General features: G+C 45.2%; 2 protein-coding genes across 3 annotated transcripts; both read left to right on the plus strand.

The window, feature by feature from the left end:
* Positions 1-466: 466 nt before the first annotated feature.
* On the plus strand, positions 467-12905 carry LOC103711031 (purine permease 3-like). Its single transcript, XM_039116792.1, has 2 exons — positions 467-1287; positions 12418-12905. Exons 1-2 carry the CDS (start codon positions 508-510, stop codon positions 12751-12753), a joined length of 1116 nt encoding a protein of 371 aa, XP_038972720.1. The 5' UTR covers positions 467-507; the 3' UTR covers positions 12754-12905.
* Positions 12906-13895: 990 nt separating this feature from the next.
* LOC103711011 (serine/threonine-protein kinase PEPKR2) lies at positions 13896-25247 on the plus strand. 2 transcript variants are annotated; one of them, XM_008796977.4, is made up of 3 exons: positions 13896-15124; positions 24069-24365; positions 24453-25247. In XM_008796977.4, the coding sequence occupies exons 1-3, from the start codon at positions 14383-14385 to the stop codon at positions 24758-24760; spliced, it is 1347 nt and encodes a 448-aa protein (XP_008795199.2). In that variant the 5' UTR covers positions 13896-14382; the 3' UTR covers positions 24761-25247. The 2 variants fall into 2 exon arrangements, with proteins under 2 accessions (XP_008795199.2, XP_008795200.2); XM_008796978.4 differs by having other exon boundaries at positions 13896-15118.
* The last annotated feature ends 1224 nt before the right edge of the window (positions 25248-26471 follow it).

Below are 26471 nucleotides of genomic sequence, written 5' to 3' on the forward strand. Positions count from 1 at the left end.
ATGAGTTTCGGTTTGGAAAGAAAAAATCAGGTACTTATGAGGGAGGGGTATTTTTATCTCATAAAAAATAGTTAAAAATATGCTGGACCGCTTGTTATGAAGCTAGTCAAAAGGAATTTATTGTGATAGCGGAGTCTTTTGGAGGATGGGGAATTAATTTCCCCTATTGAATTTTTTCCTATGGGACACTCCTGACTTCTGACATAGCAATCACTGCCATCACGGTAAATTTAGTTTATCCTGCAATGGGCAGCTACCATGCAGGAATTATTAGATGGATAAGATCTACTAAGGATCCAGGATAAAATTATATATCTTGAGTGATTCATTTCACCATAGGATAAAATTATTAGTTGGACTCGTTTCATCATCTAATAATTTCACGCTGCCACGGCGTCCATCTTGATGGACCCACTCATTATTCACTACCGCGTCTCCAGGGGATCTTTTTTCTAGCGTCGTCAACATTATAGAACACCCCCCTCCCCCCTCCCGTCTATCTCATCCATGGCCTCAGTAGAAGAGAAAGAGAACAATATGGACTCCACGGCTCCTCCTCCGTCCACCACCTCAACCCACCACCAACTCAAGCCCTCTTTCCTCGTTATCTTCAACGCCACCCTCATGCTCCTCGGCTGCGGCGGCCCCCTTCTCCTCCGCCTCTACTTCGTCCGCGGCGGCCACCGCATGTGGCTCTCCGCCTTCCTCCAGGTCTGCGCCTGGCCCATCCTCCTCCTCCCCCTCTCCATCTCCCATCTCTTCCTCCCCGCCACCGCCGCGGCCGCCACCCGCCGGCGCTGCCGCCGCTTCTTCCTCCTCCTCCCACCCGCCCTCACGGCTGCCTGCGCCGTCCTCGGTCTCCTCATTGCCGTCGACAGCTACATGTACTCCTACGCCTCCTCCTTCCTCCCCCTTTCCACCTCCTCCCTCCTCATGGCCTCTCAGCTCGCCTTCACTGCCGTCTTCGCCCTCCTTATTGTTCGACAGCGCTTCACCCCTTTCTCCCTCAACGCCGTCGTGCTGCTGACACTCGGCCCGGTCGTGCTTGGCCTTGGCGGGGCCAGCGACCGGCCGGAGGGGGAGCCGCAGTCCAAGTACTACCTAGGATTTTGTATGATGGTGGCGGCCGCGGCGCTGATAGGGCTGGTGCTGCCGCTGGTGGAGCTGGCGTATAGGCGGACCACGGAGGAGATGACGTACGCCATGGTCATCGAGACGCAGATGGTGATGGGAGCTTCTGGGTCCCTCTTCTGCCTCCTTGGCATGCTACTCAGCAAAGATTTCCAGGTTCATGCGCTGATACCTCTCTCTCTCTCTCCCTCTCCCCCAACCGCCAAACACTAGATCCACCCTCCCTCCCTTCCTCCCTTCTTTCCGTCGTGATAGAGTTAAAAATTACTTAGAAAAAGCTTGCAGAAGATACACCATTATAATGCTCTACGTGCCACAGCCGCAAAGGTAAAGTGGACACTAAACTCTTATTAGACCACCCACTCTCTTCGATTACATTAAAGCCAGTTTGGTGCTCCTTCCAAATGTGTTTGTTATTTTTTGATATAATGATTACTTTTAGTCAAAGTTTAAATATTTTATTTGAACCTTTGGTAGGACAAATGATCATGTCGTATAACACAAGTTGATAGTACCTTTTATATATGGCATCAGGATCCTCTAACCTAGGCCTGGTGATAGAAGGGATCCAATTTTTGAGGTTGGGTTGTCTATCACTTTGACTATCAATGATCGAGTACATGAGTGGCGGTTATGAAACAACTCTAATATTTGAACTCGAACCTGTGTCTCTTAATATTTGAAGGATGTCCATGCTGCCACCAAGATGGTAGCCCAGTTGGAACGGGGCGTTTACTTCCAACCAAGTGGTTCCAGATTCGAAACGCGCGGGCGTCGATTAAATTTGGGGACCGAATGCTCAACGCCTGGACACAGGGTCTGAAAGTGCTACTGATCGGCTGGTAGTCTGGGTGGTGCCAGGTGTGACGTACTGGTCGGCTGGTAGTCTGGGTGGTGCCAGGTGTGACGTACTCACACGGAGGGTCGGGTCGGATAACCGAGCCGGCTCACGGGTGGGGAGGGTATAAGTAAAATAGGTCGGCGTGCCCAACACACGATCCGATTTGCCCGCATCAAACATTCTCCTGGCGGGGTGGGGGGCCCAGTGGAGGCTTCTATGCGGGGGTGGGCTTGGACAGAGATTGCATCTTTCGCGCAAAAGAAAGATTCATCCACGGTTGGATCATGCAATGACCGCTTCGAGATCTACGCAGTTTGAAGTGTCTGAAAATCTGCGCGGGCGTGATCCAATGGATATTGCCAAAAAAAAAAAAAAAAAGATCCATCATTCTTTGGCACGGAAGTTACAACCTGAACACTAGGCTTTTTTTTTTCTTAAAAGAAAAACTTCAGTCACCTATAGAACCGCTGGGGCGGCCGCGTCATCGGTTTCGGTTTTGACTGCGGGTCAGCCGTGGTTCAACCGGAAACTTCATTCCCTTGTTTCATACTCAACCCCTCCCCTCTCTAGTCTCCACCCCCCGTCTTTCTCCCTCCCTTCCTCAGATCTCTTCGTGCTGCTTGAGATAAGAAGAAGCACCGTCAAATCTGATGATGCTATGGACGCGGACGACCTTGGAGGAGCCCTCTTTGGCCATGGCCTTCTCGAGCTGCTCGAGGCTTTCCTGTAGTTGGTGATGTATGTAGGTCCGAGTAACAAGGCCCGGGCATGGCGGAGCCGAGAACCCAGCGCTGCTGCAGAGGCGGCGCTTTCTAGCCCTAGGGTTACCGACGACTAGAAATTTCTGGAAGAAGAGACCACGCCATCAAAAACCACGACGGAGAGCCCTGATCACATCTTTCCCTATACCACCGAACTCACCGTTTCGTTAACCCGGGCCGGGTGGGATGCGGGTCGACCCGTTCCGGGTTGGCCGGTTCAGCCGCACGACCAACGGGTTACTGTAAATAACCGACCCTCGTGCGACCGAGCCGCCCTCCTCCACATGGGCCTGCCTATACCTCCACGTGGAAGCAGTGAAGCAAAGAGCAAATACGTGATTCTCGTTTCATTAGTCGCGGTGAGTAGTGAGGGTCACGTGTTCTATGTCAAACTTTCTAGTGTTGAATTGCCTGGAATCCGTGTTCTCGGTCATATTTTAAACTCTCGAGGAATCCTTCCAATTAGAAGAAAACAAATTGAGCAACTTTCAATTTCCAAAAATAAGTAAGAACGATGTGAGCAGCCGATGTACAAACAAAAAAAAAAAACAATAAGAAACCTTCCTGTTGATGGATACATTAAAAAAACATACATTACGTCAAACCCTCATTTCTTTTAATATGAACAAGCGTGACAAGCTCCGGTGGATTTTAGTCTAATAAATCCACTTTTTTTTTTTTAATTGAAAAGGAGGTCAGGAGCCACCTGACTCCACAAGCTATGCACAAGAACAAATGAAGAAAATACAAGAAGAAGGGTTGGGGCTATCTAGAAATAGAAGGGCACAAACAATTAAGGATTTATTGGGTTTGCAGAAAATAATTCACTAAAATATTTTTTTGAAGAAGCTTATGCTCAAATATATAATGCCTGAAAAATATTTTTTTTATACTTGGTTGACTATAAAAAGTGGCATATTGCAGAGTGGCTTATATTTAGTTAAGCATCTATTTTTTAAAGAAAGTTGTGTAACATACTTATTACATTTTTAATAAAGAAAAAATACTTCACCTCATTCTATAAAAGCTTAAGAATATTTTTGAAAAAAAAATTCTTCTAATTCCTATCCAGTGGGAATTAAATTTTTTCATATCTCACATAAGTTTTTTTCATAAAATATGAAAATCTTATTCTCATAAAAAACTATTGTTCTATCTTTTTTTTTAAAAAAAAAATTCAATCAAATATAAGGCATTTTTTTATATTTACATCAACCACACTTCTTTTCTTCTCCTCCTACCAACCAAATAAGACTTAAAAAAGTGTCAGTGTTCACTAACAAATCTACCACTTTGAGTATACGTGCCATTGTTATAGTTGTGAAACATGGTTAATGGCTGCCATTTAGCTAGATATCCTGACGTTCACTGTCTTTTAACAAGCTTTATTTATCTTGATCGATGAGAATATGTCGCTGCTGGTTTCCATGATTGATGGGCAGGGTCAGATGTCACCTTTAGCGTAGAGACTCTGGCACTGCTCAAATAATTTGAATATGCCCTGACATCACTGATACGATGCGGGGAACTGTGGCTCGGTCATCAAATTTGAATCTGTAACGAGCTTTTCACATTAACCAGAGACATGGAAGACTAAGAATAGGCGACCATGAGTTATATTTCATAAAGCGATGTCACGAAGAAATAAGCTATTTACTGATATGACCGGGCTAGGAGCGGCCCAATGCATTTGGAGACTTAAGGCGAACTCACTGAGAGAGGCATTTTTTCTTTCTATTTTGTCTTTGAAGCGTTCCATGCAGTTGGCCGGCCTAAGACAAACTCACTGAAGAAATATTTTTCTTTTCTGTTTTGTCTTTGAGGCTTTTTCTGTGGTGGGCCTTTTTTAGGTCGGAGCTTTAGGCGACTGCCTCAGTAGCCTAAGGGTTGGGCCAGCTCTGCATTAGCATGAGCTATCATTTATTGGGCTAGTGAGTGGAGTCCAAAATCGTGGGCCTTAAATGTATCCACGGATCAGGCCTACTCCATCGCGACAATATGAAACCCTTAAATTTTTTTTTTTTTGCTAAACCGGGTGATCTATACAACACGTGTACGGATACACCCAATAAAATCGGAAAACAAAACATCCCGGAGCTCCCGAGGCAGCTCCCCGTCCCCAGCCCATAAGGTACTACTGGCATGGTTAGCCACGTACGTGGCCACCTAATCCGCAGCCCCGTTGGCTTCTCTAAACACATGTTTCGCCTGGACCACCCCTCCGTCCCTCATCATCAACCCGATATCGCGGATCAAGGGATGGTCGGCAGCACCGGCTCTCAGACCCCCCTGGATCCAACTAATGACCGTAGCCGAGTCACCCTCCAAGATAACTGATCTAGCTGAGAGCACATGCTGAGCGTGTCGAAGACCCGCCCAGGCAGCTCTCAGCTCCGCTCCAGGAACCGTGCAGTCAAATACCTGACAGCCTCCTGCCGCCACTACCCTGGAGGTCGGGTCCCGAATAACAAAACCTGCTCCACCTATCGTGCCACCATCCAGCACGGACCCATCAAAATTGACTTTGAGGAAGCTTGGGGGTGGGGGCTCCCAGGTGAAAAACACCGTGTGAGAAGCTGCCGAGGCAGAAGGGAAACCCCAGATATTCCGAGCTATCAAAAGTCCATCTAAGGAGGAAGCATGACTAAACTCTGCCGTCTGCGCCCGGGCGCTCTCCGCCACGAGCCTTGGCGACTTGCTCTGCTCACCAAAGGTTCGAGCATTCCTGGCCAGCCATATCTGGTATGCTGTGCAGGTCGCTCTAACCGCCTCTTGGCGTGTCAATGGGTTACCCGACCACCAGCGGATAGTTCGTAAGAACTGGTCCCCACGGGTCCAACCATCCCATGGCAGCCCTGCCGCACACCACGCCGCCCTCGCCCATATGCACTAAAACAGTGCATGGTCCACCGACTCATCAGCTCTGCATGCTCCACACTCTGGGGGCATCCTCAAACCCCGTTCGCTCAATACTGCTCTTGTCGGAAGCCGAACCCAGGCGACCTTCCATAAGAACAGTGCGACCCTCGGATGGAGGCCTAGGCGCCAGACCCAGGCACACTCCGGCCCTGGCTCATGCTCTGGCCGGAGCACACGGGAGAGGTCCCCCACCCTCACTCCAGTCCTGCACGACGTGCTCCACACCCGGGTATCCGGACCCACATACCCCGGGATCGGAAGGGACCTAACCCTCTCAGCCAAGTGTGCCCCAAACATGTGACCCAACCTAACCTCATCCCAGGCAACCCCGCCCGGGACAAGGAGGTCACAGACCCGCAGTCCCTCCACTGCCTCAATGTCAACCATAGTCGGCCAAAGTCTCAAGGGTAGGGCACCCACCCATGGGTCACCAACCACATCAATACTCTGCCCATTGCCTATCAACCATCTAGTGTTCTCCTCGACCATGGGAAGATATTTGGCAATCTCTTGCCACATGAATAAACAGCGACGCCCACTGCGAATCGCCCTTGCAGTGCCAGTACGGCCATATCTAGTAGCCATGGTCTGACTCCAGAAATCCTGTGGCTCCAGCGTGAATCGAGCTGCATGTCAGGCAATCAGCGCCTCACGTCGCTCCACCAGAGACAAGACTCCGAGGCCACCCTCACTCACTGGTAGGCAGATGCTCTCCCATGCCACTAGATGCATCCCGTGACCCCCTCCATACGACTCCCACAGGAAGCTCCGAAGTAGCCGCTCAATCCTCATTAGCACTGTTTTCGGAACTACTGTGTTGGCCATGAAGTGGACAGGCATGGAAGCTAGCACTGACCTAATCAGCGTCAATCTACCCATCATGGAGAGTGAAGATGCCCTCCAACCCTCCAGTCTGCTCTGAATCCTCTGCACCAGACCATAACACTCCGCCACCCGTAACCTCCGACCCGTGATGGGTACTCCCAGGTAACTCCAGGTCCCGTCCTGATCCGGCATCCCAAGTAACCCCCGAATCTCCTGTCTGACCCTATGCTCAGTGCTAGGGCTGAAGGAAATTGTTGACTTCTGAAGGTTTACCTTCTGACCCGACATAGCATAGTACTCCGCTAATACTCTCCTGAGTACTCGTGCATCCTCTACCTGCGCCCTGGCCAGGAGTAGACAATCATCTGCGAATAGTAGATGCGATATAGACCGAGACCCTGGGGCGGGAACAAACGCCTCCAACTCCCGGTTAGCACAAACACCCCGCAGAGCCCGAGACAGGACATCTGAACAGATGATGAACAAATATGGGGATAAAGGACATCCCTGTCTAAGCCCCATAGTAGACCTAAAGAAAGGGGAAGGCGTGCCGTTGATCAAGATGGAGAATCTCGACCCCTGGACACACCCCAACACCCACTCAATCCAGGTCTCACGAAAACCGAAGCACTCCAAAGCGCGTCGCAAGAAACTCCACCGAATTCTATCATAAGCCCGTTCCATGTCCAGCTTGACAGCCATCATACTTCTTCGCTTAGAGGCCCGTCGCAGATCCCACATCATTTCTTGGGCCAGCATGACGTTATCAGAGATATTCCTACCCCCCACAAAAGCACCTTGCTCCTGGCAAATGAGGCCTGGCAGCAGATGCTTCATCCTGCCCACCATTATCCTTGCCACCACCTTATAAAGGATTGTGCACAAGCTGATGGGCCTGAAATGGCTGGGCTCCCTCGCATCCTGGCGCTTAGGTATCAACGCGACATAGGTAGCTCTCCAATCATCAGGCATCACTGTCTGACTGAAGAAATACCGCACTGCCTCCACCACTGCAACCCGAATGACACCCCAATATCTCCTAAAGAAGAAAGGTGGAAAGCCGTCCGGCCCTGGGGCCTTGTCCCCTGCAAGGGCCCAGACCGCCTCTTGCACTTCCTCCCCTGTCACATGTCGAACCAGGAGTGCATTCTCCGACATTCCGATTTGCGTATCTGCCCTCGGGAGCTGGCCGACATTCCCGGGATCTCTATCCTCCGTCCATCTAGACCGAAAGAAATCTAGCAATACCTGACTGACCTCTGCATCCCCCTCCACCTGATGACCAGTCCCATCTCGCAGGGAACGAATCATGCTCCTCTGCCTCCTGATGACCGTCGTCCGGTGGAAGAAATTGGTATTCCGATCTCCCTCTCTAATCCACTGGATTCTGGACTTCTGTCTCCAGAAGATCTCATGCTGCCGTAGCAACGAGTGATGATCAGCAAGTAGCCCCCGTAGGCTTATCATGTCTGCCTCCGGGAGCTCACCTTCCTGATCTTCTCTGATTTGAAGATTGCTAATGGCAACCTCTACCACTTCCATCTTTCTAAAAATATCTCCCACAACCTCGCGGTTCCAACGGCGGAGCCGCCTCTTAGTTAGTTCCAATTTTCGTGATACCCTCTGCATGGCATTGCCGTGAACCAGCAAGGACCATGCCTCCCGAACGATATCCCAGGATTGAGGGTAGGACAACCACACCTTCTCAAAACGGAAAGGGCTATGATGGCCAGAGTCCAAAACTGTTGATAACAACAGTGGACAATGGTCAGAGGCAATACGGGATAAGTGTCTGACCTGGTAGGTGGGAAATCGGATGATCCAATCGGGGCTCGCAATAGCCCTGTCTATCCGCTCCCAAACCCTAGTCATGCCAGACTGGTTATTACACCACGTGAATCGTGGTCCCGAGAAACCCAGATCCACTAAGCCATTCTGAGATACAAAATCTCGGAACTCTCTTCGATCTACTGTATCGGTAAAGGGTCGTCCTCCTCTCTTCTCACTCGCACTTAGAATACAATTGAAGTCACCTATCACCATGGTCGGAAACCACTGGGCAACCAGATTAGTAATCTCGTCCCAGAGGACTCTCCTATTCCTATAATCAGTGCTTGCATACACCCCACACAAAACCCATGGAGCCGCATCAGGCTCAGTAATAATCATGATAACCTGTTGGGGGCAGTTGTGGAAGACATCCACAGACGCCACCCCCCGCTTCCATAATACCAAAATATCCCCTGAAAGCCCTTGGGAGTCTATCGCATAGGACTCCCAGTCGACCTCCAGACGACGCTGCACACGACGAAGTCCGTTACCAGACAATCGCGTCTCACAGAGGAAGCAGATCTCTGGGCTGTGGACCTGCACTAACCTCCTGAACAACGTCCTAAAGGACGGCTTACCTGCCCCTCTGCAATTCCAAGCTAGGATCCTCATGGAGAAAAGTCTGAGAGGTCGGCCACAGGCTCATCCACCCCCTGGGCCATCGGGTCCAGCACTACCTCGAGGTAAATCCCCCCAAGCTGACCGTCATCCTCACTCACTCCGGAGACAACCCGCATAACAGCCGCTCGGACCCTCTGTACCACCGTCGGATGATCCACCGCCGGTGTACTGGTGGCCCCTGCGACCGCAACCCGGTCATCACTGCTCTCCCTACTGTCCCCCCGGGGTACCCCCTCCCGGGCGGCCTGAGCTAGCTGCTCAGCCTCGGGGTGGCTAACCAAAACCCGACCCCCTGCCCCATAGGCCTCACCGCCTAGGTCACGCTCGCCCGGGCTAGACTCCTGCGGGGGGTATACTATGACTCCAGTGCCCGCCGGAGAGGTCTCTGGCCGGGGTCTCTCCCCCACCTGGGGCGGGGAACCAAACCAGAATACTGTAGATGATCCCCGTGCTGGATCCTCGGTGGTGTCCATCAGCCCAGGCACACTCAGTGCTCCTGGTGACCCGAGCCTCTCTCGTCCTATAGTCTCCGGCTCCATCACATCATGCCTACTCGTCGGGCCCATCCCCTAGCCCGTAAGGCCAAACTGGAAAGGACCAAGCCCCGAGAGAGCGACCCCGGGGTCAGCCAGCTCACGAACAGGCTCGCTCGGAGCCAACTGCCCGCGGGGCCCAACCGGCATGGGCGGCTCGCCAGGCCGACTCGGCCCACCAGGCGCACGCGGCCCGCCAGGCGCGCGCGGCCCGCCAGGCACGCGCATCCCGCAGGCCCCACGCAGCCCGCCAGGCCCGCGCGCAACCGACCCTTTGGGCGCGCGGGTCATCCTGGGAACGCGTGGCCCGTTGGAAGCGCGCCCCCCCGTGGGCACCATCAGCACCCGTATGACACGCGCGCGCGCACGTGCCGTGCGCATCACGCGCAACGCACGTGCGCGCGCCGAACCCATACCAAAGGAACCCAATGGGCCCTTGTCGACTCGCGGCCCATCATCCCTGGGCCGCTTGCCAGACGGGCCCGTGGTCCCACCCGCGTAGCTCGGCGGGCCGGGTAGCGCGACCGGGCCAGCCCAAAGCATGTCCGGCCCAGCCTTACTTGGCCCACCGTCCGGGTCAACCAGGCCGACTCTGGGTTGAAATGCCGAGTCGACTCGGTTGCTGCCGTGGTGGGAGTCCGGTGCTCCGTCGCCCGCCCCCTCCATCGGCGTGTTTTTCAGCGGCGAGTGGCGGCGGGCGATCTTGGTTGGTTTCTGCCAACCGTCACGGTCCGGAGGGGGTATAACCGGTGGGCTGGCCCGGTCTTCCGGAGACAGCGGCCGAGGCAAGGGCGCCTTGGCCTTCGGCTCGGCTGTCTTCCCCGGTCGCGGCAGCGGCGGCGGCGGCGGCGGCCCTCGCGGGAGCCGGGGTCGGTTTGCCACTAACCATGGACCAAAGATCAGCCCTTGGTCGACCTCCCCGGTTCCCATCTCTGGCCCTACTTGAGATGCCCCAAATCCACCCCCACCTCCTCCGACTGCTCCGGCGCTGAATGACGGCACGCCATCACCGAGTGGCCAATCCTGCCACAACCGGTGCAGTAGTCGCCGATATTTTCGAAGACGAAGGGCTGCCACCGCACCCTCGTCTTCCCTCGAATCAGGACCCCCGGAAGAAGGGGCTCAGTGGCATCGCTCGCCACCTTCACCCTAGCGAAGCCCATGGCTCGCCGTTGTTCGGTCACCCCGTCAACGGCGAGCGGCCGCCCCACTTGGGTTGCTATTTCCAGTATGGTCGCGGCCGACCAATATTCCGGCGGGAGCCGGGGTAGCCGGAGCCATACAGCGGCCGTTTTCACGGCTACCTCCCCCGGCACAAACTCCGGCACCCACGGCTCCATCGCGAGGAGCTGCCCCGCCACCACCCATGGGCCACCATTGAGCGCTCGGTCTCGGTCGGCCGTCGACCCAAACCTCAAGGCTAGGTGGTCGTCGGCTAGCGGCACCGCCTCCTCCTTCCCTACCAATCTTCCTCGGGTGGCCACATCCTTGGCCACCCACTCGGCCGGCACCCGACGGTCGAGGCTGCGGACCACCACCGAGAGGCCGTCCCACTCCCTGCGAGCAGCCTCGATGGGCGCCTCCGACGGCTCCAAGACCGTCGGAAAGCGGCGACTCAACCGAGCCACATCCGCTTCCGAGGGCCAGTGAGTCACCCATGGCCCCAGCCTCGCCGGAGCCCTGGATGTCTCCCCCCGTCCCGCAAAAGTTTTACCCTTACCTTTGCCCATACCTTTGCCCGCCACCACTGCTGCGTATGTCTTTGTCCCTGAAGGGACCGCCTGTTGATCCATCGGCGTAGCTCCGGCGAAGCTTGTCCCCGGACCTGCACACAGAGAGGTTAGAAGAAACAGAGAAGTTGTCGGGGAAAAACCGACGGCCCCTCCTCAGCCCGCAGTAGAATCCCGTGCCCCCCACGGAGGAGAACCTCGTCGAGGGCCGCCGGTGACCTCGCCTTAAAATTTTCTATTGGAAAATCTCACACAATCCTAGTATACCTTGTTAGGTAATCTTGACTGGATATTCTCTTTCTTGCTAAGCTAAGTTCGTAATCAAACCATCTTAGAATCTGGCATTGAAGCAATGTAAAGGCTTAATCTCCATCTCTACCATGGACTTTGACTATTGATATTGTTAGGGTTTTGCGTAGAGTTCCAAAATTTGGACTTGCCGACCAAGCCAGTATGGATATAAAAAATATTGTGGTGTGTAGTAGTTTGAACAAGAAAAGCTTATGCTAGAAAGGTTGGATTCAACTTGAGCCCAATGTGAATGGTGCCTACTCGATCAGATCCGATAAGCCTATTGGTTTTAACATTATAGATTTCGAGCGTTGCACTGCTTTCAATTTTTTATTTTTTATTTTTTATACTTCTAGAATGGATAGTTCATATAGCTTATAAGTCTATTTTTATGATAAACATGAGTTGATTATTAGTAAAGCATATGTTATTGTTGGACTATGAAGGATAACACATGGTTGATTCTAGGGTGCTGGTGAAATTAGATTGCCCAGCCTAAATTCACTAAGCATGCACTCATCAAGTTTTGACAAGAAAGAATGAGCCCCATCTAAGGTTATGTACAATAATTAAGTTTAAACATCATCATATTTTTTATGAATTAGAGAGGAAATTGGAGAATTACATTGTTATGTTTACATTGTTATTGGCCATATAAATTCTAAACGAAATCTCTAGATGTTTACATTGTTATGTTTGGATAATCGTTGTATGCAGGACATTTACGTTTATTTCGTTAAACATGACAATATGCACTTATTGTTTCTTGGATGAAGGGATTAACAAATTGTGAGAACTTAGTAAATACACCTTGGTCAAAGATATGCTGTATCATATATAACGAATCATTTCAGTTTTATTACGACTTATCTTACCAAATTAGTCTAAATATAAATTTAACAAAACATTTGGGATTTTCTTATGCTCGTGTTCAGGCCATTCCAAAGGAGGCAAGAGAGTTTGAGCTTGGTGAGTTGAGATACTACATGGTGCTCATTTGGGATGCAATTTGTTGGCAAATCCTCAACGTTGGACTGGTGGGTGTCATATTTAGTGCCTCCTCACTATTTGGTGGTATGATGATAGCAATCCTTGTCCCTATTGGAGAGATCCTACCGGTCATCTTTTTAAATGAGAAATTTAATGGTAGTAAAGCGGTCGCTTTAGCCCTCTCCCTTTGGGGGTTTGCCTCATATTTGTATGGTGAATTGAAGCAAGGCAAGAAATCAAAGCAAACTACAGAGGTGGAACTTCCCTTGCCTGTACCATGAAAATTTTATCATCATCTTAATTGTATGCCATTTTGAAGAAAGTTCCATTGCTCCAAAGCAAAAAAACTAAAGTAAACTTTGGATGTGGAACTTCTCTTGCTTGTACCATGAAAATATTATCATCATATTAATGGTCTATCATTTTGAAGCCACACAGCTATGCATCAAGAAATCCAATTGATCTAATTTTACAATCAAAAGTCCAATCTCTATTTTACTCATTTATTTTAGAATGAGATTGACTGGCTAGAGGATTTCTCGAGCTCGGGTGAATTTTACTAACCAGAATGCTCTTGCTTATTTTTCTCATAGTAATTTGCTTTATGTGCATTAGTTATAATGCATGTGCAAACTCAGGCAGGTATAACTAAAAATTTCAGATATAGGACCAATTAAAAGAAATAGGAACTAATATACTTGCTTATAAAATTATTTAAAATTATTTTATTATATTAATATTAATAAACTCAAGTTATGCTACAATCAATAAATTACTATCAATTTGGATGCTAGACATGACCTTTAGTATGCAAAATAAAATAAAATAAAATAAAAATTTCAATTGAAAGGAAATTGTTTCCATCTATTTAAAGTCCATCCACACTATAATTCTTTTCTTCGCGAAAACCTATTCATGATTAATCTAAATTGTAAAAAACATAATAAAGTTATTATAAGAATTAAAAAATTAGACAATTAAGCCACTTGCACATGTGTGTATGTATGTATGTATGTATTTATATATATGTATATTAATATACAGTGTTAGGACGTTAGGATGAGATGGGTACCTAATTTTGGCCGTATATACTACATGCTGTTTTGATTGTACATGGAGTAGCAATATCAGAAGCCCATCTGACGGACGTGACGAACACGTTCCTGGTCCAAGGCTAACGCATACTCTCCGACCTGCTGAACCGCGGGGGAGCACAAGTAAAACCATCTTGCCACGTGGCATCATAACAGACGTCGATCACCGCGACCTCTGCCGCCTCGATGGACCCTTGCGGAAACGTAATGCAAGTATACAGCAAAATCCTCACCCCTCAGAACGCATGACCGCCTCGCGTGGGTCCCACGCCACCGACGCCCGCGGTGAAAGCCACACAAGCAACGCTAGCGGAGCCCGCTGTCAAACTCTCCCCCGCTTTTCCTCGCCTCTCTCACCGAACGCTCGCGCCGCGAGCCCTTGGTGAAGATCTCGAAACTTCCCCCCCTTCCCTTCTCCCCACTTCCCCTCACTCTCTTTCCCTTTGTAGGGTTTCTCCGATCGCCTCCGCCCCCGAGTTATTACGGATTCTAGGGTTTCGTCTCGCTCTCGTGGTTGTATAGGCTTCTTGGATCGCCGCCATTGCCGTTCTTTGACGAGCGGACGCCCCTCTTCCCCCCGATCCGCGTCTTTCCCCTCCAAGAACCCTTAACGCTTCGATCGCGGTTGCTTTCCGTTCGGCTGCTCCTCATGGGCCGGAAGAAGAAGAACAGGCGTCCTCGGGCGTCCGGATTTAAGTCCTTTCTTTCCCGTCGTCCCTCGAGCTCGCCCTAATCCTTTGATCTGGTGCATAGGAGTGGGATTTGATTTGATCTGTAGTATACGAGTAGGATTTGATTTCTATTGGTAGGAATAGGATGGAGTCTTTGAGGAGGAAGAGAAAGGGAGCGAAATCTTCTTCGGCTGTGGGGTCATACCTGTCTGATGGCGTGGATCACGCGAGGCAGATAAAGAAGTGCTGTAGGGGCCAGCAGAATGCGTTCCCTCGCGAAAAAGTAGGATCTTGCAGTGGTGGAGAGGCCGCAGGAGCCGTGATGACTGCCCCGCCCTCTGGGAGACCACTGGCGAGTTCTCCGGGACGTGGCCTGAAGAGGAAATTGGGTTGCATAGATCCGGTGACCAGTATTGGCCGGAAGAAGAAGCTGGAGAACGAGTACACTCTTGGCCGGGATATCGGGCAAGGGAGGTTTGGGGCTGTTAGGCTGTGCAGGAGCAGGGCCAGCGGTGAGGAGTTTGCATGCAAGACGTTGCCCAAGAATGGGGAGGAGACCGTTCACCGGGAGGTGGAGATTATGCAGCACCTCTCTGGCCACCCTGGTATTGTTACTCTCAAGGCGGTGTTTGAGGATTCTGAATCTTTTCATCTCGTGATGGAGCTGTGCTCTGGGGGCCGGCTGATTGACGAGATGGTCAGGGAAGGAAGGTACTCGGAGCAGCGGGCTGCAGTCCTTATAAAGGAGCTGGTTTCGGTCATTAAGTACTGTCATGAAATGGGTGTGGTCCATCGGGACATTAAGCCAGAAAACATTTTGCTCACGTCGTCAGGGAAGATGAAGCTTGCGGACTTTGGATTGGCGGTCCGGGTTGCCGGTGGTAATTGTATTGGATGTTTCTTGATTCTCATTATATTATTTTATGCTATTCTTCTTCTTTATACTGAAACTAAACTTTCTGCTTTCTGCAGTTTTAGAATTTAATTCGAGCATTGTCTGCTTATGCTTTTGATTCTTATAAAGTTTGCAACTTTTCGCTGAGGTTTACTAGGTTCTCAGAATTGTTACAAATAGTAGCATACAGAAAAGAATGTGGCCTTCAAACCCCCTTCTCTCTCGAACAACCTTGGTAAACAATATAAGAAAGAAAAGAAGAAAAATGTTGACATTTGGTTGGAAGCGAACTTTGTATCAATCATATTATTGGCAGTTTAAATGAAGTATCAAACTTGCACTGACATTCCATGCAGTGGATAGGTTGTCTTTGAATTTCTTGGAAATTTAGTTCTAGAGGACGTGTATCATTTTTTGAGTATGCAAATCAAGTTATGTATATGCATGGATACATTGATGTCCAAGTATATAGAGTTTTGTTGCTAATTTTAGGCGTTGCAACGTTCAGATTCCAACACCTCATGCCAAATTTGACATTGACATCCATATGATAATCTGAGCAATGTAGGAGGTTGTAAGGTGGCCCACTGTTAGAATGTCACTTGTGAATCTTTCAAATGTTCTCAGGGAAGATTCTTGCCCGGATCCTAAGGTGAATGTTGTGAACCTATTGCATATGAATATAGTGGTTATAATTGGCCAAGTAGTTGCATTTTTTTTCTCTTTCTGTTTCTAATTTTATTCTATGACATAGTTAAAATTCCATGATCTTGAACCATTTTGCTCTTGGTGCTAATTCAATTCCAAACAAATTCTGGTTAGAAGATAAATATGGCGAGTGTCTTTTTTTCTTCTTCTGGTGATTGCAAAAGAGTAAAGATTTTGGAGGTCAGGGATATATTTATATATTTATTTGGACATTTAATTGAAAAGGTGGCAGGGGGTGGCAGGGCATGAATGAAATCAAGTTTAATTGTTGGTGTCTCCCTTATATGACTGAAGCATGAGTCAGATATATAGTTGCAACAATTTGAAGAAAACAGCTGAATATGCTTAAATGTTTTTGCTATTATTGAATAAATGGGCATGTCTAAGCTATCAAGTACCAACTTGTGACTATATTTGAAGAAGTATATTCAGTAAGCTCAAGATATGATTAGGGTCTGGAATCCACTGCTGACCTTTATCTTGTATTTAAAATTCCTCGAGGCAATTAAAGAACAAGACTGCAATACTAGATGCAGTATGCCAGTACATGAATTATTTGACTTTCTTAGTATTTTTGAATTGAGATCCTTTCAGTAACACATCTCCTTTCAAGGAAATTTGAAGTTAGAAGTTGTAATTTTTCTTAAAATGATCCATCTAACAGTTCTAGTTAAGGTTTTGATGGTGTCATCTCATCTATTGTCCATTCCATGTTATGACTATATGAACATTAGCGCCTCAATGAGGATGTATCTTTATGGAATTGATTCTTTCTTGCTTGTTTGTTGATGTTGGCTGATGATTTAGTATTTGGAAAATAGTATGATCTGTGAGGACCATGTTGCCTTTGTTGCCTCTATATTCAAAAAGAGGAGATCAATTATGCATTTGCTGCATCCAGTTGCCATGTATTTGCTAATAGTATTAAGGAAATTTTCTTGCTGCATATGCATGAATAGTAAATGAGATTCAGAAATGTGTTTTTTTCTAAAGGATGTGGATAGGTACGTATGTAATTTATAGTATGGAAATGGAAGAAATAAATAGTTTGACATTTCATTGATATTAGTTCTGACATGATGTGTAGATTCTGACAATGTAGGAGTTAGAAGCTTTATGGACTGACTAGGTGGTAGAATGGTTCGTTACTCTTGCAAATAGCTAGATTGGATCGTGGAAGTTTGCTAAGCTAAATTTGAGTTTAAAGAGGACTTGTGATCATTTGAATTAGTGTGTTTTTAAGGATGGTTGGCTGGGATTGCGATTCATTTCTTATATATTAAGTGTAAAATGCAACCATCAACTTCATTATTCTAGTGCAAGCTTGACCAGTTTTATCTTAGTTTTTATTCATTCAGTTTTAAATGGGGTAGGTCTTGTTTTGCTTATTTTAACTGTAATATTTGAGCATGGTCTTGACTTGTGCATGACTAAATACACTTGTAGTTTGACTTATGTGATTTGACCAAGTATCAAAGTACCATGTGATGCATCTATGCCTATCATGGCTAGCACAATACTATACTAGATCGTAATGTGTGGTGCCTAGTCATATTTTGTTGCATATGATCAAGATAATGTGCATGAGCTAGATAGTATCAGTCCATGGTGATGTATACTTGATTAGCATAAATGCATACCAAGGTTCGTTGAACTAGTACCAGAGATTGTACCGGTTGGCTATCGATTCAGTATAGTATCATTATATACCATATTGACTTGAGGCATGTCGTACAATATTGGGGGAGAAAGAGAGGGAGAGAGGAGAGATAAGGAGGGAGATGGGGAGGGAGGAATGGAGGGACGACGTACTTTTGATGTCATTGTCGTCTCAGTGGCTTCGTGGCTGTTATCATTGTTGGTAGTGGCTGCAGTGGTCATGGAACCCTAGTTTTAGCAAGGGTCGCTACTTGCGAGAGGTGAGGATGATTGGAAGAGAAGAGAGAGGGAAGAGGAGGATTGAGAGAGAAGGAGAGAGGGGAGAGGCGAGGAAGATTGGTATAGAGGAGAGAAGAATAGGGAGGAGATGCAACTCATGACTCAAACTATAAGCCACTGAAATTATAAACCACACTGCTTGGTTAAGTTTGGAATAGCCCAAAATAGTTTGAAACCAGACAAAACTAAACACTTCAGGTTGGTTTAGGCCAATTCTTAGCTCGGACCGAATCAAATAGCCGAATCGTCCTGACCTGTTTGGTACACCTCGAACCACCTGCGTCAGGACACCTAGGGGCAGCAATCGTGTTGGGTCGGATCATATATAGGTTGGTCAGTTGCAGGTCAGGTTAGAAAATCTCAATCTTGAAGTTGACCTATTTATTAAACATGTTATAATTTGAAATCTGAACCCGTCATGTTTAATAAGCAGATAACATGTCCTGACCTGCTTAACCTATTTAATAAAAATAGGTCATATCAGTTAACCTGTATAATCTATTAATCTAGTCACATGTATAACCTGTTTAATAAACAGGTCAAACTTGGGGTCAGAAAAATAAAAAAAATAGAGAAATAAAATTTTTAAAACTAGTAACTTGCCAAAAGTTCTATTCTTGATATCTTGATATGCAATAAACTCATTTATAAAGAAGGATAAGAAAGAAGAAGTAAAGAGACCTTATAGGGATCCTCCAAATGCCAAAGAACTCATCAATTATTTGAAAATTGGAAGCAACAATCAAAACCCCCTCATTGTATGCACAAACCTCTAATCAAAAGACAAACGTAAATCTCCCCCAACACATTCAAAAACAACAAAAAAATGATGAGAGCTACATGTGACCTGTAAGAAACAAAGCACATATGGATCAATGATGTAAACGAAGCATCTGCTGAGAATAATAGAGATGGCAGGGAGGAGATAAATGAAGGAATCCCTGATCATAACCAGAAGTCGGGACCCCAAGTAGGCCTGCAATAAAGTATTGATCCCGACCTTGAAGAGCAGCGTCTATCTCACCCTCACCTTTTCCTTCTGCATCCATTTTATTTCAAAAAGTAGAGTGAACGAATGAAACGAAGAAAAAAGTGATACCCTTGAGTTAAAAGGGTCAAAACACACACACACACACACACACACACACACACACACACACACACAGAGAGAGAGAGAGAGAGAGAGAGAGAGAGAGAGAGAGAAACTCACATCGCCACTACCCATTTGGGGAACGAGGATGGTGGGGAGGCAGAGGAGCTCGGTCAATCTAAAGCAAGGAGGCAGAGGCTGTCTGTTGGTGGTGACAAGAGCGGTGGTGCTGCCATCGGACTGAGCTGCTGCTACCATGTGGAGCATGGCCATTGCTCTAGCCACTGGTAGCTTCTGGATCGGGCAAAGAAGGGCCAAGCCACGTCAATTGGCGAGCGGGTAGTGTGTCGCTACCACCCTCGAGCACTCAACCATCTGATTGCTGAAGCTGCAACAATGGCCTATATAGATTAGCAGAGCTCACTGAAAAATAAAAGAAACAACCATAGTGACAGAGAAAGGAAGGAAAATAGGCTTAATGATGGCTATGAGGGTTAGGTTGACTCTTTTTTCACGGTAGAAGAGGCAACTTCAAAATCAAAGGATGAAGGAGGAGAGGGGGCTGGGGAGAGCTTGGGTACCTTGGAGTTGGAGGGCGAGCGCAAGAGACCAGGTGACAGTGCTCTTCCTCAACTATGAATGCTAACCCTCACTCTAACCATGAATGCATGAAGAGGAAAGTGAAGTGGGATTGGAATGCTCCAGACTCTAGAAGCCATTTTGGTGTAAATGGGTAGCAGGCTATGGGTGGGAGTAGTCGGGTTTGGCAGCTTGATTCAATCCGTTTCAGGCAGATACATGGGTCAATTAAACATATATAACTGAACCTAATTTGATTAGCATTAAACGGGCTAAACGGTTAAATGGGTTGTGATCCTTGAACCCAAACTTGACCCATTTAATAATAAACAGGTCAAGACGGGTTGATTTGTGTACAATTCGAACATGTTTAGCCCAAACTCAAACCTATTTATTACATGTTAGATACGAGTTGGGTTGATAGGTCAGGTTAGAATTTTTGAGCTCTAAGTACATCCAAAAGCACTTGCTTTGGGATGCTTTGGCAGTCCTTGACCAATACAAAACAACGATCATGACTAGTAATATGTATACCTCTCTATTGTGTTCATATCTATATGGCATGGTGCTTATATGGACCTGTATAGTAACATACATCAATCCATGGATTTGACTCATCTTACCTTGCCCATATATGGCATGTCAATAGTAGAACAGAAATGCGAGGATGTATATAGGAAGCCTAAATGAGAAAATGGAAGAATAGATTAACTACATGCATGTTTTTGTAGTTTGTTACGACATTGAAACAATGTAGAGGCCTACCGAAATTTTTACCTCCGTCATCTTGTATGCTTCTAAAATCATATTGCTTCTCTTTTTGTGTTTGTCTCTGGCTGTTGGGGAGAGGGGTGGAGGAGAGAAGGTATTGGAGGTAAATTGGGGAGTGAGTTCTGGAAGTAGTGACATGGCTTTGAACATCTAGAAACTCCTTGACACTTTATACTATCAGAAACTCACTCCCTTTTAGTTTCTCTTACCGGTTATGCTTTAAACAAAAGAACAAAGAACAGGACTGCGACGATCTAAAATGAAAAGTATGTCAAATTTGTTCATTTTATTATTGGGCTGAACCAGGAAGCAAAACAAATAGATATCTTGCATTTTATTTTTTTTTGCATATCGCGTGATGGTAAATGGTCTGTTCAGTCTGACTAGCTACATTAATGAATTAAAACAGGTTTTTATGTTGTTCAATCCAGCCCGATTAAAATCTCCAGCTAGCTGCCTTAGCCATGTCCAACCTGAGATGAGATCGGCTCTACCTTAACCTTGTTGGTTGTTCTTTCCACCATTAGTTGGCACACCAACATTATAGAGGAGTTTGATAGTCAATCTACTTTTCAAATAGAAGTGCTTCTTCTTCTTCTTCGGTGCATGGTGTTAATTTATAAAATATAGTATATATTATTATTGGGCTGCGACGATCTAAAATGAAAAGTATGTCATATTTGTTCATTTTATTATTGGGCTGAACCAGGAAGCAAAACAAATAGATATCTTGCATTTTTTTTTTTTTTGCATATCGCGTGATGGTAAATGGTCTGTTCAGTCTGACTAGCTACATTAATGAATTAAAACAGGTTTTTATGTTGTTCAATCCAGCCCGATTAAAATCTCCAGCTAGCTGCCTTAGCCATGTCCAACCTGAGATGAGATCGGCTCTACCTTAACCTTGTTGGTTGTTCTTTCCACCATTAGTTGGCACACCAACATTATAGAGGAGTTTGATAGTCAATCTACTTTTCAAATAGAAGTGCTTCTTCTTCTTCTTCGGTGTTTTTAGGACAACATGGTGTTAATTTATAAAATATAGTATATATTAAATTAATGTTCTTTTTTATTAGATAGCATATCTTGTTAGTAAACATCCTTACGAATTTTAGCCCTCTGTTTCTGAGTTTGATTTTCCGAACTGCTTTAGGTGTCCATATTAATCTTGTTGTGAAAGGCCCCCATGGCTGCAACCACTTGATCTAACCAGCCATCTTTCCTCCATTACCTCTATTCTTTCATGTTTAGAAGCAATGCCATTGAAAACTTTACCTTCAATGGGTTTGGAATCATGTAGAGTTGCAGGGCTGAAACTTCTGGTGAGCATAAGGATAACGTTTTCTGTTATTTAGCAAGTTATTGATCTTGAAAAATTGTTGTTTTCTTCTCAAACTTGATCTTAAGCTGGGTTCGATATTGGAGTTTGCTGATAGCTAACTTATGGGGCCAACTTATATATATATAGATCTTTTGCTCTAATATTTGTTTTCTTCATTTCATTGAATGTTTGGAAGCATTTTCATAGACTAACCTCAAATTTTGCAAGTTTTTGAGATCTTTTGGAAGCACAATAATGTCTATTTTCAAGATGCCTAAACTCATGTGGTTTGGTAAAAGCCAAAGTCGAAATTGAAATTGAGTTTTTAAACCTTGCTACTGGCAAGGTTTGCTAGGATTTGAGTTGAGACTGTGGTTGCAAGTATAAGAAGCTAATGAAATCAACACCTTCCTTCCTCTAGTTATATCATGAATTTGGTAAAACTTCTGTTGACATTTAGGTTCTTAAGGCGTACATTCTTGAATCTTCATTTAAAGTTCATTTTGCTTTGTAATTGAATTCCTATGGTCTATCAGCTGGCTATTTCTTAGTGTATTTGTTGTTCAAATATCCATTTCGTTATTGGCTTCCCTTGCTTTATTTATAGAATTACGCAAGTTGGTTAATTTATATCTAAGTCTGCGAACTTGGTAGATAAAATAAGGATGGTATAAAACAGTGGGTGCAGTCCATTTTCACATTCCTTTCTTTTATAAAAAAGACATTTATCTAATCTGTTGTTGAACATTTTAGAAAATACGATGACCCATTTTTTTCAATTTCCTCTTTTGCTTTTCTTATGTGAGTTTATGTGTCTGGTAAATTGGGTTATAATACACTAATGGTGAATTGAGAAGGTTTGCACACAGCAGACAGGAAAGTATGCGGAACCGATCGAACCGACGTACTAGTGGGGACCGGTATCGAACTGGCCAACCGGGAAAAAAAAATTGCAACGCGCGCACGTCCGCTTTTTTGCCACGGAGTGGCATTCATGCGGGGCCCCGCAGGCAGCGAGCCTGAGCAGGGAACCGCGCCTCCCCGCTCGCACCTGCACTGGTGGGCTGCCCCGCGCGCGAAGCCCTTTTTTTCCCTTTTTTTTTTCCTTCTTTCTTCTCGAACCCTCTTCCTCTCCTTCTCCTCTCTTCTCCTCTCTTTTTCCTTTCTCCCACGAGCAAAGAAGGGGCCGGAACTGCGAGCAAAACGAGTGATCCTTGTCGGCCTGTGGGAGGAGGTCGGCCCGAAGTGACAGGTAGGCTTTTTCTCTTCTTCGTCTTCTCTTCTTTCTCTTTTTCTTCATCTTCTTTCTCTTCTTCCTCTTCTTTCTTTCTCTTCTTTCCTCTTCTTCCTCTTTTTCTTTCCGAGTGTCAGTACCAGGCTTGTACCGGTTCGAACCAGACCGTTTCGCACCGGTACGGGCAAAGAGGTCGGAACCGAATTCAATGGTTGTACCGTACTGGTGCTGGCCGGTACTGGTACGGTACAAGCTGAACCGGTTAGTTCCAACGGGTTCAGCATACCCTGGCAGTCAGTAACCTAAATTCCACTTATCTTTATTCCCATGTGATTAATAGCTAAGAGGGGCGTGAATTCCACTTATCTTTATTCCTATGTAATTAATAGCTAAGAAGGGTGAGTGGGTCATATATCAATGCACTGAATGCATCCATAGAGTTGAGTGCTTGGTGTACCCTTTGGCACATTTAGTGCATTATTCAATTGAAAGGAACCTGTTTATGATTTTATTTTCATTGTAATAAAAGGAAGGGTTCTTTGGTAAAATTTGCTCATCCAATGTTGCCAGTACCCCTTGTCTATTATGTATATTAGTGATGGGATTTGAGGGATATAATCTACGGTAGGTCATCTTGACTGAGAGCACACTTTAATCATAGTCTTCATTATTTCAGATGCCTCCTGCCAAGATTCAACTATGCATACATTCTTCTGCTCATGCATCAATTGATTTGATCTGGTATGCATTTTTTGGCTGAAGAATCTGATACGGGTTTAGCAACATAGAACCACGCAGGAACTTTGGTTAATGTGTTTTAAGTTGTGTAAATCATGATTAAAGATAAGTATATTCAAAAATATGACCCACCATTTATATTGGGTTCAAGCTCTAATTATACATTTTTTGTCTACTTGATTCATAGTTAATTAACCTAAGAAAAATTTGATCTTTGGTATTCATTCTAGATATTGCAGATCATGGCCAGTGATGCAGTACATTTTGCTCCAGAATATATCTAGTATTGCATTTGCGGTTCATGTGAGCCTTCACAACCCCACAAATGCATTGTTATCTTCTAATATCTCATAAATCATGGCTTTCACTTAGGTGAGGTGTGAGCTACATTAGCACCATGTTGCTCATGTTTTCTATTTGCCATTGTGCCCCCTTATGCATATTGTACCTAGTATGGAGTAACAAAGGCACATCCCAGTCACTGCACGATTTTTTGGTGCCTCGTTTAATAATTTTGTTAACTTATTTTACCAATTATTTTTTAACATTTTGCACAGGTCAGAAACTGTCTGGTATTGCTGGAAGCCCAGCATATGTTGCACCTGAAGTCCTATTAGGACATTATTCTGAGAAAGTGGATATCTGGGCTGCTGGGGTGCTGCTTTATGCACTGCTAGTTGGTACTCTTCCATTTCGAGGTGAATCTTTGGAAGCTGTTTTTGAGGCAATTAAAAAGGTTGAGCTTGATTTCCAAAGCGGGATATGGGAGTCAGTGTCAGAACTTGCACGGGATCTGGTCCATCGGATGCTGACCCGAAGTGTCTCCACAAGATTGGCTGCTGATGAAGTCTTAAGTGCGTCAATAATATCTGCTTCCTGTTCATTTATATTCTTTGTTTCACATTTACATGATTCTGATGGTGATTTTATTGGGGTTTCAGGACACCCATGGATTCTGTTCTACACAGAGTGCCCATCGAAGGCATTGGCAATAAAATCAAGAGTCAGAAACAGTGAACCCAGAATTGAGGTGCAAAGAATTGGAGTCATCAGCAACTCTCCATCTATGGAGGGATTGAGTTGCAAGTCAGAGGAACAGGATGCCTGTGGTTTTGTTGATGCTCTTGCAGTGGCAATATCACGTGTGAGAATATCTGAGCCGAAGCGGAGTAGGATTTGTGACCCTGGGAGTCCAATTCAGCAGCAGTGCTCTTCTAACATGAAGTCTAACCTCTGTACAGCTTTCTGACTCTGGTATATAGCAGTAGCTGAGTCCATGACAGCACATTTGCAAGCTAAACTCATTGGGTGGTAACATCTGTGACACGGTTGGTGGCAATTTTGAGGCTTAAAATTATTGACTTGGTTATACTCGGTTATGCTGTCCTCTTGACAAAGGCCTTTGAGATATTTGTTCCGGTTTGATTGAACCATACTTACGTAACCCTAACTTGGTAAGCAGGCAAACTTAAATGTAAATTTAGTGTAAATAAGACTAAATGCTCTCTGTGGATATTAATATTTTTAGCTCACTGGTGCCACTGCCGTTCATGCACCTTGTTTTTTCTACTTAAGTTGCCCAAAAATTCACGGATTATGTGACAACTGTTTGTAGAGTATGACCATATTTCGTCAACTAAATGTTGATGCAATCCATCAATTGAAGACATGTAGTTTTATTCAAATTCGTGCATTTTAGGAATAAAAAAGTCTGCTGCATGTACTACACATTAGAATTTACATTGCTGTGTAATTTCCAAAGAGAATACTTCCTGCGTTTGTCCAATGGCAAGGAGGTTGCTCTTGTGGTAATTAGATGTCCTTGTTACCAGCTTGATGAGAGTTTTTTGTGTTTTAGCTTTTTGTTGATAAGTGAAATATTGGTTTGCATTGTTATCCCTTTATTAGCATTAATGAGATTTGAGGCCGAAGCATTATAATGTTGGGGGGAGATTGCCAAGAAGCTAATCTAATGTGGCTTCTCTGTTATTTTTTTTATTTTATTTTTGCATGAGTATATAGATATGTATGGGGCCTGTGGGCGATGAAAACTAGGATAATTGTTTGTGATAAAATTAAGAATAGCTGTACCAATCAACAGGCTGTATGTTGGACACAGTGGATACAGAACCAGCTACTCGCAAGCAACAGGCAATGTAGTTTAGGTTGGACAGAAACTAGGCAACAAACTTTCCTTTACTCCATTCAGGGGTAAAAGTGAGCTGGATAATATTTCGGATTCGTTCGAATCTATCTGAATATGGATAAAAATTTGAGCATTCGATTAATATCGGTATTCATATCTATATTTTTTTAACAAAAAATAGATATAAATATAGATAAAATAACTATATCCAAATATTTGATTTTATTTATAATTTTATTTAATTTTATATAGTACTTACGAACTTTTAAAATAAATATATAATTATATTAACATATTATTAACTTGAGTTATTATATATTTAGTAATAAATTTTTTTTCTATAATCATAATGTTTAATTATCCAACTTATATTCATATTTATAATCATATTTACAATATTCAATTTGTGACTATATATATTTAAATCAAATATGAATATAATTTTATATATCCGACTAATATTTATATTTGTATCTGTATTCATCAACTAAAACAAATATATATATGAATATACTGGTATTCGATCCCATTTCAGTCTTAACTCTATCCACAAGTTGTGCCATAAAATTCATATTATTCTACGTGCATCTAGAGGGCCAATATCCCACACAAACAAGGGGTTTAAGACCTTATTTTAAAACTAACATATAAACAAACAAACAAATAAATAGAATTGTTTCCAGTAGTCCATGGATATATATATGGCCTTACACTTTTATTTTCCCACCTTTGGTATATCACAGGCATATAAAAGTATAATGATTTATTGACATTTTTTCTATTATAGAGCTAACTCCTGTAACTTTCACTTGTG

Source organism: Phoenix dactylifera, unplaced genomic scaffold, assembly GCF_009389715.1.
Source record: "Phoenix dactylifera cultivar Barhee BC4 unplaced genomic scaffold, palm_55x_up_171113_PBpolish2nd_filt_p 000139F, whole genome shotgun sequence".
In the NCBI taxonomy this organism is placed as follows: domain Eukaryota; kingdom Viridiplantae; phylum Streptophyta; class Magnoliopsida; order Arecales; family Arecaceae; genus Phoenix; species Phoenix dactylifera.

Excerpts from the sequence above, each read along its gene's own strand:
- LOC103711031 (XM_039116792.1), top strand. The coding sequence starts at position 508 with ATGGCCTCAGTAGAAGAGAAAGAGAACAATATGGACTCCACGGCTCCT. Across the intron at positions 1,288-12,417 it reads TACTCAGCAAAGATTTCCAG|GCCATTCCAAAGGAGGCAAG; the intron begins GTTCATGCGCTG and ends GCTCGTGTTCAG.
- LOC103711011 (XM_008796977.4), top strand. The coding sequence starts at position 14,383 with ATGGAGTCTTTGAGGAGGAAGAGAAAGGGAGCGAAATCTTCTTCGGCT. Across the intron at positions 15,125-24,068 it reads CCGGGTTGCCGGTGGTAATT|GTCAGAAACTGTCTGGTATT; the intron begins GTATTGGATGTT and ends CATTTTGCACAG. Across the intron at positions 24,366-24,452 it reads GGCTGCTGATGAAGTCTTAA|GACACCCATGGATTCTGTTC; the intron begins GTGCGTCAATAA and ends TTGGGGTTTCAG.